Consider the following 14,685-nt stretch of genomic DNA (forward strand, 5'->3'; position numbering starts at 1 on the left):
CTTGCCAAACAACGTTCACAAATCTGAGGTAGAACATTCAAAACAATTATAATGATAAAATCTTTTTTCAACATCAAAATACGCATGAGTAAAATTAAGTAAAATCCTTTTTCAGTCCTTTTTCCTCAACAAAATAAATATCTTAATAGAAAAATTAAGTGCTGCAGTGTGATACAGCACACATGTAAGATGGCTCAGACTGCAAAGTTTAAAAGTGTTTTAAAGGATAATGTCAATAAATAAAACAATAAACAAACAAATAAATCTTAATTCTGGTCAGCATGCCAAACCCTTTGCACAGACAAGTTGAAACATTTTGTAAGTGTTTTAGCTGACAATGTAAACAAAATATATAGACAAAAGAAAAATCTCAACTGTGGTCAGTATCTTCTGCACAAGTTTTAAACAAGCAAAGCTATTACCCTACAAGTTACGGGCAAGAAAGACAAGTCTGTCTACAGTCTCAGGTTTTAAAGCTGCCCTGGGACAGCTGATAAGCTTCTTGAATCTCTCATTTTTGACAGTGCTAATGGGAAGCATGTCTTTTGGAATGCAATATGCAATTGCATTTGTCGTAAGGCACGGTGCTGGAAAATGCTGATACGATCGTTTGCTGCTGGGTAGTCACACCTGGTGCTTGTCGGGGGTCTACTAACAACACTCGTTTGGGACTGTAATTTCTTACTTTCTGCGTGTTCTAACTGGTGATATTGTTTCTAATGATGAAACACGTTTGTGGTGTTGCCTGTCTTTGATAGAACGTGTCTTCGCCACAGTTTGCACTGCACGCTGCTCTGTTTTTTGTCGGATTGTAAATAGCCAAAATATCTTCAAATTACTGAAGCTGAGTGACCTTTCTTGTCAACAATGTCGTCCTTCGAGCTGGTCACAGGCACTGCTTTTTCTTCTGTGTTGCTCATTTTGCTTATTACTCTCCAACTACAAGCCTGTCAGCCACTGTCTGTAAACAATACCACGTGCTGGCCTGAATTTATACCTCTCACCGTGCAATCTAACGTGCGCAATGCATACCTCTATTCCTGCGACATGATTGGCAGTTTGTGATTCATTTCTGTCATCCTGTCTAAGCATGGAAATTAACTATATCGCACATTTGTTATATTTCTATCAAGGAAAATTATATCGCAATAATTATTGTTATCGTTTATCGCCCAGCCCTACGTTACAGTTATTAATTACAAAAGGGGATGGAAAAGGAAAAGAATTCTGACTATTACAAGCAGGGCTAACGTTGGCCAACTAGACTAAGATGTCAATAAAAATGTAGCCTATGCCTGGTTTCTTGAGGCATACATATGGTTCGTGCAGCACTCTTAAAAGAAAAAGCGTATTTCTCAAAATTATGAATAGTCTTTCCAACTTTCCCTAATGAATTTAAGGTGGGAGTAACTGACGTTAACTCTAGCTGTTTATTAAATTAGCAAACGTTACTATTGTCCAAAGTAAGCGAGTAACACTCTGCTCCAACGATAACTACTATGTAATGGATAAACTATTCATTAATCACATTACCTCTGTCTGCTTCCCATTTTTCCTCCTCTTCTTCTTTGTCTTCCCTGGGCACCAGAGGTCTTTTTGACATTATATAGGCCTATATATTTGAATTAGGCTACTGATGTTAATCGTATGATGTTTAACGGTCAGTGTCACTCACTAGTTTGAATAACTCGCCCATCCCCCACAATCAGGTAAATCTAACTAAGATCTGTGGTGATCGTTACACATGTTGTAGTGGGACTATCAGTAATTCACATGCTCACTACAGGCACCTTGTGCTGTTGAATCCAAACTCCTAGTCTGGCAGCCATCAGTGGGGTGTTACATAAATTCATTGCAAAAGTGTCCCATTCATCCAGGTTTTGAAGTTTTCAAGGCAAAGAGCCCTGAAGCTTTGACTGGGAGTTTGGAAAGAGTAAAGCCTTTATCCCTTGGCAAAATGTGATTGAAGTCTTTGCATCAAAGAAGGACAATAAAAGCACATTATGCTGGTCACAAGCAATCAGCACAGCAACAAACTGAAGGATAGATGCTGTACATAATTTAGACGTGATAAAAATACAGCATTAATTTAAATAAATCATGAAAAGAAAACAGTGGGCATATATATGAATCATCAGCATATTTCACTGAATCCCATAATTACATTGCATATAACCTGTTTTCCAAAAACAACTTTGCCTGTACAATTCTTTCCTTTGGCTGCAGTCTAGATAAAACGTGACTAAAAATGAAAACATTTTACTACGCTCCTCTACCCCAGCCGAACGTTCTAGAATGTGGGAGGAAATACGGTACCTATAAATGAGGAGACTAAATTAGTTCAACAAATTTAAAAAAAAAAGACTCTTGAGCTGAATATATCTGGCAATTAAATTTTAAAAGATGAACTATGATTCCAGGTGATAGTAGGCGGTAAACGCTATTGATTTCTAAAACATGCGATACACAGGTGATGTACACCATGCAGGCACTATTAAAAACAGAATTAATTTCAAAACCATGACTTAAAAATTAGGGTGTGACTCATCTACAAATGATGGGCGGCCGCAGGGGAGTGGTGGGGAGTTGGGGGGGGCATGGGGGGTTTGGGTGGGTGTGGTAGCTGGTGCTATTAAGCTCTGAAAAAGCGGAGGTCATGCATCAGCAATAACTTGACGCACAGGAAGGCGTGTCTTACTGCGGGAGAAGCGTGGCGGGTTGTCGTTCACATCTGTGAGGGTGACAGTGACGGACGTGGTGCCAGATAACCCACCCATCTGGCCCACCATGTCCTTGGCCTGAATGACCAACACATACTGGTCACGGGTCTCACGGTCCATGTTGGGGAGGGCTGTTCTGATTATGCCTGTGATGGAAAGAGGAGAGGCAAAATATATTTTCAGGCTCAAAAGCAGGGGTTGCTGTTGAATAAATACTGCTGTGGTGAAAAGGAAAAAAGAGAGCACTTACTATTGCAAATACAATCACTGTATTATAAGGTTTGTCTTTAAATATGTATACCAAATACATGCACATGAATGTTTCTTATGATAAACGATTACTAATATTGAGGGCAGTTATTACTTTGGACATTCTTCAGCTAATAAAAAGCCCCAACAAATTCATAGGCACCTCTTCTCCTTGAATAACAAGTAACATTAATTTGCCATGTCAAATGTGAAAACATTAAAAGGAACCCTGAAATCAGTGTTAATAAGAGGGTGTGAAGATATTGGTCACACCATTATTAAGGGTTTAACCCCCTTCACCCTCCTTCAAAGCTCTGCACATGCCCACTCCACTTCCAGGTTATATAAAAAAAAAGTTAAACAGCCTGTAAAACATTGTTCCTGACAGGAGCTGAGGTGACATTAATTTGAAAACTGACAATAGGCAGCAGGTGGGATTGGTTTTCACCCTCACCCCCAGCTTCTACCTCTCCCTTAATAAATTACTACAAATTATATCATACCACAAAGAGCTATAAATTGTGCGTCTCCTCCATTGTATCATTTTGATATCTTTAATGGAAGTCAGATTCATGGCTGCAGACAATCAGTTCCACCTTCTGTGGCATTCTGCATTAACAGGGACTCACTGTCTTCCAGCATGCATCTTTGAAAGCATCTTTCATCCATTTTCTTCTTCATAACTAAACAATGTCTCTACTACTCAGTCCTTGTGTGTGTCTGTGTGTGTGTGTGAATACCATAGAAGCCATCAGAATGAAAACCACTGTTGGCAAATATACAAAATTGCTACTGAAGGCAATTACACATAGACCAATCTCTTGCTCTTTATTCAAAAACTTTCATAAGGACCCGGATTCAGTCTGAAGACTGCCAATGGAAAACAGTAAAAGTTATTTTTTCCTGCTGTCCATTGCCCCCAGTGTGACTGCGCAGGTGATATAGAGGTCATTAAAGTGCAGGCCATTGATTGTGAAAAAGACAGAGTGAGAGATGGGCTGAAAGAGGGAGAAAACAAAAAAGAACAGGAGAGAAGAAAGGGTCTGTATGGGTGTGTTGAGATGCAAAGAGGATAGGAGTCTTCTAATCATCTGTCACTGCTTATCCAGACCTTACATATCTCAACCCCACCCGAATACACTCTACACCTCTTGCCTCCATCCCAGAACACCTTATGCCTCCTACATTCACTACCTTACACTATTTACCTGCAGCCCGTAACACATTATACCTACCACCCTCATGCTAACACATACATCTCTTAGCTACACACCAATGCAACTTGTGCCAGGTACCCCAAACAAAATGCATCATACCACTTACCCACTCCACAGTTTTTACCCCTACCCAGGAGCACTGTTCAAAACATATCCCCACCATAGAATACCTAATGCCTCTTCACCCCAATCCAATATACTGTACCTTGGTCCAATTAATTACACTCCAACTCACTTTACAGTTCTTAACCCAACGTCAAAACACTTTGTACTTCTAAACCCCACCACAATACACCTTGGTCCTATTAATCGCACCACAACACACCTTACATCCCTGTACCCACCAATACCACTTGGCCCTCATAACCCCACACTACCACTCAACAATATGCTGATTGCCACACGAGAGCAGCAATATGTGGCATTGGTTAGGGCACTCATTGGTTTTATATGAAAACTGCGTATATAATAGAGCAGTTTTAAATGTGAAAATGTCAGATAGAACACAGATAAATAATTACATGCAAGGAGGCTACCTTAAATATGCAGACCAACACTGGATATTATGCATGTCATTTCATCGTTCAATTCATGTCAGCTGCCCGTTCTGTCATATTTTAGACATGAAGTCAACAATGAAGGCATACAGTTATAGCTATACCTTTTCAAGTCCCTTGTGAAAATAACTTTTTCCTTCCTGCTGTCCAGCAGTCTGTTTCTCAGTCTACACATTCTTCTTGATACAGAAATCCATCTATCTGTCCAATGTCTGTCTCGCTGTCTCTCCATCTTTTCATCTGTTTGGTTGTTTTTTTCAGAATGTAACCCATGTGCCCATTAAATGCAGCATCTGCACAGCATATATATGTATGTATATATATCTAATCAGCCAATCATCTGGCAGCAACTCAATGCATAAAATCACAAAGACATAGTCAAGAGGTATAGTTGCTGTTCAGCCCAAACATCAGAATGGGTATGAAATCTGATTTAAGTGACTTTGACCGTGAGATGATTGTTGGTGCCAGACAGGGTGGTTTGAGTATCTCAGTGACTGCTGATCTCCTGGGATTTTCACCCACAACAGTCTCTAGAGTGTACATAGAATGGTGCGAAAAACAAAAAATATCCAGCGAGCAGCAGTTCTGTGGGCGAAAATGCCTTGTTACAGACAGAGGTCAGAGGAGAATGGCCAGACTGGTCCAAGCTGACTGGAAGGTGACAGTAACCCAAATAACCACACGTTACAACAATGTGATACAGAAAAGCATTTCTGAACATACAACACATTGAACGTTGAGGTGGATGGGCTACAGCAGTAGAAGACCCCTCCGGTTACCACTCCTGTCAGCTAAAAACAGGAAACTGAGACTACAGTGGGCACAGATTCACCAAAACTGGACGGTAGACGATTGGAAAAACATCACCTAGTCTGACAAATCTCGATTTCTGCTGTGAAATGCAGATGGTAGGGTCAGAATTTGGTGTAAACAACATGAATCCATGGATCCATTCTGCTTTGTGTCAACAGTTCAGGCTGGAAGTGGTTATGTAATGCTGCAGGGAACATTTTCTTGGCACACATTAGGCACCTTAATACCAATTGAGCATTGTTTAAATGCCACGGCCTACCTGAGTATTGTTGCTGACTATGTGCATCCCTTTATGACCACAGCCTCCCCATCTTCTAATGGCTACTTCTTCTAATTGGCCCTTGACCAATTCTTACATTTTATTGAATTTTATGTGGATTTTATTTTATGAGAATAAAAATGAAATCATACATTGAAATTTTGTTCTGTGTGATATGTTATTTTAAAACACTGAAACTAAAAATGAATTAATTTAGGGTAATTTGGTTTTATTGTAATATTTTTAAGAAAAATGAAAAACCTAAATAATCTGTTTGCATAAGTATTCAACCCCTGTGCTCTGGAAGCTCCAAGTTTACACAAATGAAAAGACTGCCCCAACAAAGACACAATTGCCTCTATCTGCAAACCATTAAAGTAACAAAGCACAGTGGTTGAATACTTATGTAAACAGCGTATTTCGTATGTTTTTTTTTTTTATTTTTCTCATAAAATATTTAAAAGAAAAATTACTTAGAAATATCTCCTTGTTTACTCTGTTTTAGATAGATTACTGAGGATCTATGATAGCTATCCACACATGCCATTTTTTTCAGAACTAATTTGTCTTATGGAAAATGCCACCAGGGGCTCTGACTATACAATGAGGAATTTGCCCTTTAGTATGAGGTAAAATCGTTATCGCTTGTTGAAAAAATGTGTTTTCTTGAATGGCCCTCCAAAAGCAAATGTGGTAGATTAGGTAGTATAGACTGTATGGATTTTACACACATAAAAGCCATGTCAGAGGAACATTCCATTGCTTTGTAAAGCAAAAACAATCAGTTGACTATCAGCGGAAGATGTGTACATAAATTTGAAAGTCTGAAAAAAGAGGTTTTTTTTTTTCAATTTTCAACACACTGCAAACAGTAGTTAACTATTTACTTAAATACTGAATGACATACTATAAATAGATGCAAAACAACTAAAGATAACAATAAATATTTACACACATAAAATAAATACAATGATAACAATACAGCAACACATAAATGTATATATTTTAGTGACCAAAATCAAATAGATGCAATAAATCAGTTCATATTTCAGTCAATTTACTGATAAAAAGAGAAACTGCTGTCATTAATTACCGAATTTGGTCTTGTTGCCTATGTTTTATCTGTACTGAAAGAGATGTCCATCTGAAAACTCCACAGCCATCAGTAAGCAGAGATTGCATCTTTATTGTATACAATTCTGTTGTTTATTCACATCTGATTAAACCATTTGTACCCACAAGTCCAGTATACAATAAAAAGACAATGTTTATATGTCCTAAAATTGCCAAGAAATTAAATGGAGATGACCTGGAATTCTTTTTGAAGTAAATAATAAAACCACTGGCGATGCAAAAATATAGACAGATTTTGTACCACTATTGTGGGGCTAATTTTACATCTATTAAAGATGTATTCCGCACATTGAAAATGACTAGTCTCCTATACACAGCAACATAAATGGAAAGTTTCTACAGGGAAAAAAAATGACTGTTATTCTGCAGAAGAGAATGTGGCAAGCTCACATGGCCGCAATTTGTGGCTTTCAGGCTGAAGAGGTCAGTATTGCCAGAAATCTATACCCCAGGCTAAGGGCAGTATGAGAGGAACAGCACAGTGTTCCCACCAAAGCTAACACCTCACAAAGACTCCTCAGCTTGCAGCGGTACCGTCAGTGTGCTTTGATGGCTGCACCCATGCCTCTGCTCTGCCTCTGTCTTTTTCTCACCTTGTTGTCACTCTGGGGATGGGCATCGGTTTGTTTTGAAACGTGCTGGGGACAACGACGGGTTCGACATGTTCAACTAACTAAAGGCATTCAAAAAGTGGTGGGGACGAAATGGGCCACGACAAAAAGTGGTAGAGACGTGTCCCCAGTGTAAATGACGCCTGTGACTCTGGGGGACATCTGGACTGAGCACCACGGCATGTTCTTGCTTCCCGCCACCAACTTCGCCTCCAGTGTGCATCTCAACAATTATGGCCACATCTTTTTAAATAAGTTAAGCCTGAGTCTCCTGCAGAAATAGCCACCATGCACAATCTTTGACATTTCTCTCTGAAAGAAAAATGTCCATGTCATAAACCTACTTGAGAGCATCTTTCAGGTCAAGCTCACAGCAGCTATGAAAAATCTTGTTTCGAGCACTAGACTTGTGAACAAATGACTGTGGACTTGACTTTTGAATCCATGCACATAAATATGATTTTTCACTGTGCCCTTTGCTTACCCCTAATTGCCCTAGTACGTGCTCAGGTTGTATATATTGACTGTAACTGCAGTGTGTCTACTTGTATGAAAGTGTTTGTGCAAAAAGCACAGCCATCCACAGTCATGTAATCAACACCATAAGCTGCAAGGCACCCTTATTTAAGTGGAACTGTTCTTTCTGTCACATCTATCATGAATGTGGTGGGATTGATTTCATTTTAATGGGATTGTCCTGGGGAGCCTTTTGACATACAATGCACATCATCCCAGCAAATGAGTGCCTTCTAGCCTGTGCTCCTGAGGCTGGCACAGAACACAGCTTGAGATCCTGCTGTCAAAGCTCTTTGCTGTGAGGGAGTCCGCAAACCCTTTTCAACCTGAAATGCACAGCTGTTGTTTTCCTGCCCCTGTGGCATGGGGAGTGGTCTCCACTGTGCATTTTTACTGGAGTGATTAGCCATTGGGCCAAGCAGGAACCCAAGCAGAACTAACAACCATGAGTCATACCAAATACACTCTTTCTATAGAAGAAACAGCTACAGGACACACGCATTTGGAATATTCTGTTTTTACATTGCATTACATTCATTTAGCAGATGCTTTTATTCAGAGCAACTTCCTGCACAAGAGAACAGAAGTGTATCCATTAAAGTTAAATGAGCAACAGGGCCAGACCAGGCTAACAACCAGTGAATATCAGCAAAACACCATTCAAAGACTACCAAAAGTTAACTTGAGCTAACCTGAAACCAGACAGCCTAGAAAACTAAGAGAAGTCAAGCACATGCACAACTATCACAGTCACTGTATCACAGTATCCATAACACATTGCGATACTACAAGGAAAATAAGCAGCAAGTAATATAAGTAGCAGGTGTTAGGGGGTGGAACTCAGATGCAGTCTGAAGAGGTGGGTCTTCAGTCTGTGTCAAAAGATGGCCAGTGATTCAGCTGACAGTCAATTTCCAAGGTTGCAGAGCGTAGTGATCTGGCTGGTATATACAGTGTGAAGACTGATTGGACATTTTAAATATTCTTATACTCTTATTTTTACATTCTTAAAATGGAGTTATGTCCAGTTTTATTTATTCATGAAATTCTCTATGTCCTTTACTGATTGAAAATATTGGAACTATCAGAAACACACATACAGGTTTTTCATGAAAAACAACAGAGGCCTGAGAAACAGGCCCGCACACACCTCTTCATTTTTGTATTTCCTTTCGTTATATTACAGATTAAACTACCTCAATGACATTGCATTGTAGACCAGTAGGTTTAGCATCACCATAGTCTTAGGGGAGGCTGTCACTGCAGTGTCTTTCAGCTGTTTCACAGCTGATGAGTGTCCACAGCCCTTTTACGTGTCCCCCACATTGCCTCTTGACCCATCTGTGCTGCACAAACGAAAAGGATTTGCAACTGCAGTCCTACAGTCCAGCATCTAAAAGGGCATATGTATATCTTAATTATAAAGGGATTATTGTTATTGAAGTCATGTTAGCAGGACATTCTCCATGGTCGGCTTTTGCTCGCCCATGATGGGACATGACCGGCAAGCCAGCCCATGTATTGATAAAACAAATCTAAACAAGGTTGGCCAGCTCTCTTTTTTCTTTTGTTGATATTAGTTTTTTCATTATTCAATATTTCACATTCAATTAAACAATCTTTTTTTCTGTGCTAGTGGGTAGGCAGAGATAAATCTGAGTCATTAAGTGCTGCCATTTCAAAAATATCAGGTATGTCAAAGTGAAATGCATGGCTTCCTTCTTCCACTTAAATATCCCCTTTACACATAATTAATTCTCTCTGAGCTGTCTGGCCTTTCTTTATACTCTTTTCATTAAGACATGAAAGTGTGTGGTAATTGGGTATGGTGAGGTGATTTCGATTTTTTTGCTGAATGACAGCTGGCGATTCTATGCCTGGAGCAGGGTTAGAAAATAAAGTTCTACGGTTTCAAGTAGAGTGAAAACTTGTGATTAGGCAGTAAAGGATGGAAGGAACATTTTACTTAGCTGTCTTCCATCATGAAACCATGGATCACTGAGATATGTTAAATTTAAGGATCCTGTGGGAAATGGTCAAATATCATCATTGTTACTTAAAGAGACAAAGCCATATGTGCATTTTGAAAATTTTCCTCTTTGTCATTCATCCTTCAGTACACCTTACTGAGAAATTATTATACTGTCATTCATGTCAATCTTACTAATACTCATGCCATCTTAAAATAATCACCAATTTGTGTATATAGAAGACTTCAGTCACTACAGTTTCTTTTCATTTCATTCTTTTCATTTATGTCCAGCATTGAACTAAATGAATTCTGTGTTTAATTCCTAATTTACATAAAGAATCTGGATATATGAGAACAACTTGATTATAAAACAAGGCTTGTAATGGATCATGAGGCATACATGTATAAATGTTCACTTTGGTTAGTTTTTTTTTTCTTTCTTTCTTTTCAAGGCACATGCTTTTAACTGAAATCAAGTGCAATTACAGTCAATTTCTCCTACAAAAGCCACTTCACCAATCACTGGGGGCTTTTGAACATCTGTGAAAAATCAACACACAAGTACTCAGTAATTAAATACACCAGTCTTAATTGACCACTTTGCAGCGATACATACTCAGTGCTGAAAGGCGTTCAATTAAGGCATATTGTTTCAATTAGCACATACTTGACTGAAAATATACACTAAAAATGTAACATGCCAGTATGAAAGAAAGGTGATCATTGTGCATTAAGACACCATGTCCTCAATCAAATGAAGCTTTTTATTCTGATTGGAATTGATGTCATGCTGTGCCACTTGCCAATTGGTGCTGTTGTAGGAGACTAACTTCATTATAAATCCCATGCAGACCCTTTCTACCAGCTCAATCTACTTCAACAGTCTGTAGATTACCAGATTTTAAACAGTGGCACATTATCAGAATTACTGATAGTTATACTGGTCCAATAATATGAGGCATTTACCTTTCTTACCAAACCAGCTACAGGGGGATGTTAGATCATTCTTCAAGAAGGAAAGCCTCCAAGTCTTTGAGAGATGCATGAGGTGAAAATCTACTCTGTGGTCTACATTCCAGAACTTCCCATTGTCCCAAATGTTCAATGATTTTTAGGTCTGTTGACATGGGGAGGCCATGGAAAGTGTTTGACTTCATCCTGGTGTTCATGAAACCATTCTTGAATCCATTTTTCAGTGTGTATGGGTGCATTAGCTTTTTGGAAAATGAGAACATCTTGAGGAAACAATATTTGCACCTTAGAGAGAACCTCGTCACCTAAAATGGCTACCTTAGGCATAATTCTACTATGCAAAATAGTCCCAATAGCTCCTAAGTGATGGCTGTCTATACTGTAACAGATCCACCATGTTTAACATTTAGGAACAGGTAATGTGGATTAAGGCCACCCTTTGGCATTCTCCAAACATACACCCATTCAAATGTAGGAAAATGAGTAAAAGACAACTCAAAGACTTTAGTACTTTTTCAGTTGCTCAGAAGTCAGGGCTTTGTGCTCATTACACTAATTTATGTGTTGTTGCACATTTTCCTTGGTTACAAGTGGTTTCTGAATGGCACTCCTGCTATAAATATCAAATTTGTGAAGCTCACAATGTAGTTTTGTACAGCAATTATCCTGTCCTATTAAGTGTCTGTCTATTCCTTTCAGCGAACTACAACTTGTGACCACTGTTCACTGTTATGTTTTTCATTGGTTGATGTCTGCTGTCATGATTTCCCACACTGTTCCCCTTGACACATTAATAATTTTGGCGTTTCTGTGACTGACACACCTGCAATTAGGGCCCTGACTGTTTTAGCGCTTTCAAAATCTGTCACATTTCTCTTGGTGCTTTAGAAACTCACCTATTAAAAATGATGATTTTAATATGTGTTTTTGTAACAAAAACATATTGGTAATTAGTATTTACATGAATATTAAACACATGCATAGACTCATTTTTAAACACAGTTTAGTTACTTCAAAATAGCAGTCCTTTTATTTGGCCTTTCCATTATGTTGTTTGCTCCCCGTGGTAAAGAGACAACAGATCACTCTGATCAACCACTGACTCAACTGCGTTTCATTAACTCTAGCTACCCTTTAATTTTCTTAAGTATTAGAGGGCTTTATGGTTATATTATTCTTACAATGGGCACTTGTTTTTTTCTTTTTTTATTTGTGTTACAGACCACATTCAGCACTAAGCTAACTTTCTCAGATCCTAAGTGATGGAGGGAAGTCAGTTGAATACAAGTGATACAGTTCGGGGTTCAAGTCTGCAGGCCAAGTGTGGCCTGAGATCCCTCAGCAGGCATACTTCAGTGGTACACAGATGAGGAAGAATCCAGGTGTAATACTTTCATGAGCTGCTGTTTTTCACTTACAATTAAGTGGGTCATATCTTTGCTTAGATACTTTTGCAATGCAAAATTTCAATACAATTGCAATGCAATTTCTGGGCCTTTTCTGGGGTGATGTATATGTTCCACTTTCCTGTGTACACAAAATAGCAAACCAATAACCATATTAAAGTACTCACATCATCACTTAAAGTGTGTTATAAAAAATAAAATTCTTCCACCATCAGGTTCAGCATTTATGATTTTTTTTTTTTGTTATGATTACATGTATTTCTGTGCTCTGGTTAATGTCTATGGTAACACTTTACATTATCACAACAAATTATCGATACATTTACAAAGCCTAAACAGGGCTTTTGTAGACCTAGAAAATAGTTAACAAATACATAAAGAAATGATTCATAAAGGTGTTACTCCATGTTGAGTAAGAAATAAAATACACAGTTTCACAGTAACAGTACATGTTAGCTCATATGTATTACATGTGATCTCCAACTTAAAGATCAACTGAGATTAGGCAGAAGACTGATCACTGTTCTAAAACATTTACAATACTTGCCCATGAATGCAATTAATGCTATGATCTGTGACTTTTTGCCACTGGGGACAATCATGCAGGACTGCTACATTTACATTTACATTTAGTAATTTGGCAGACGCTTTTATCCAAAGCTACTACTGCTAAATGTGTACTACTTAGTACCAAACATGTGACTCACAGCTGGTCTGAAATCCAAAACAAACTGATTTATGTATTACAATTGCCTGGACATTATAACCATATATATATATGTGTGTGTGTATGTGTGTATAGGACATTATTTTACTTGACTACTGCCCACACATGAGGTGGACAGTCTTAGAAAAATGTTACATCTTGTGTCTTTAAATAATATAAATAAACATTAGTTTCCATTGAAAAGGGGGGATGCTTCAAGGCTAATTCCTTAGCATAATGATTTAGTTGATAACCACACACATCATCCTCCTGCAGTTAGTAGCACATTGGTTAATCATGTAAAGCATTCACTGACTACCTTGCTCTGTCCCTTAAATGTTCAAATGTACCTCATAAATGTTTTCATGCCTTTACCATGAATAAGTCATGTGTCATGATAGTTTATAAAGCATGAACCCATGTTATTTCATCATGAATTCATTCTCTTTGGGTACCTGTCGTAAAATGGCTACCATTTACACATTTACCAACAAATAAATAATGTGTGATGACAGTCTGATAAGCATTTAATTGTGGTAGTTTACCATGCTCTTTGTGCACCAATAAGCTGGCATCTATTCATGTAACTATGGCATCTCTGGCATATACCTTTCCCATAATTAACCTGCAAGTGCTGAATGACTGTTAAGAATGAACAGATTTGTCTGCAGCAGCTATTTAGGAATGCCCTTGACATTGGTGATTGCTTTGCAAAAATCTTCAGCACTCTTTTGTAAAGCTGCACAGCATCTTCTGGACTGATAACTAAGGAGATAGAAATAAAAGAAAAAAAAAGAAAGGTAAGTTTGGAAGTTAAAATTTAAACAAATTAATGTGGAAAAAACCACCATCTATGAAAGAGAACGAACAATTCTTTGAAAATGACAGATTGTTATGAAAAAGACTAAGGTCTGATATCTTTATTTCCTCAGTGTCTTATTGACCTGTCAAAACATCAACATATGGGTCTTAAATAGGCATTAAATATTTAGTATAATTAATTAGTTCTTATCATAACTATACCCTTAGTTAATAAGGTACAATACTTTTTTTTAATCCCGTAGAAAAGAGGTATCAATGTCAAACTTTATTATTGACTCAAGAAGAGAATTTAAGATTTAATAAATACTAGGGAAAGATGACATTACAGTAATTACACTATTTTGTTTTCTTTTATGTAAACATACCTCTGTTCCAAGATTTTCCTTTTTCTCTCATTCGTATTGATTTCTTCTTTTCTTCCATTCCCTTCTTTCTTTTTCTGAGGATTTATTTTCCTTCTCCCTCTGAGGGGATGAATCAGACATGGAAAAGGTGGAAAAGTCTGAAGAAATAGATTCTGACTCACTGGATGTCTCATCATGTGACCCCTCCTCACCTGTGTTTGGCCTGTTCTTTGTCTTTGTTACTTGTAACAACACTATTAATTTTATTGGCAGATGTGAACAATGCGGTAAATGAGCAATGCATTGTGTGTGTGTGCGTGTGTGCGTGCGCACACACTACTTAATATAAATGTACTATTACCCAGAACCCTCTGAATACCAACA

The 14,685-nt window shown here is 38.1% G+C and overlaps 1 protein-coding gene across 3 annotated transcripts in view; it reads right to left on the bottom strand.

Moving 5' to 3' along the window:
- LOC118772387 (cadherin-7-like) overlaps positions 1-14,685 on the bottom strand; it is a 112,746-nt gene that overhangs the window by 34,472 nt on the left and 63,589 nt on the right. For 2 of the 3 annotated variants that reach the window (XM_036520664.1, XM_036520665.1), the window contains exon 5: positions 2,699-2,866. In XM_036520664.1, coding sequence (XP_036376557.1) covers positions 2,699-2,866 — 168 coding nt within the window. Of the gene's footprint in view, positions 1-2,698; positions 2,867-14,322; positions 14,343-14,685 lie in introns of those variants that run through there. The other variant, XM_036520666.1, reaches the window with a different exon arrangement.

Source organism: Megalops cyprinoides, chromosome 2 (genome assembly GCF_013368585.1).
Source record: "Megalops cyprinoides isolate fMegCyp1 chromosome 2, fMegCyp1.pri, whole genome shotgun sequence".
NCBI lineage: Eukaryota > Metazoa > Chordata > Actinopteri > Elopiformes > Megalopidae > Megalops > Megalops cyprinoides.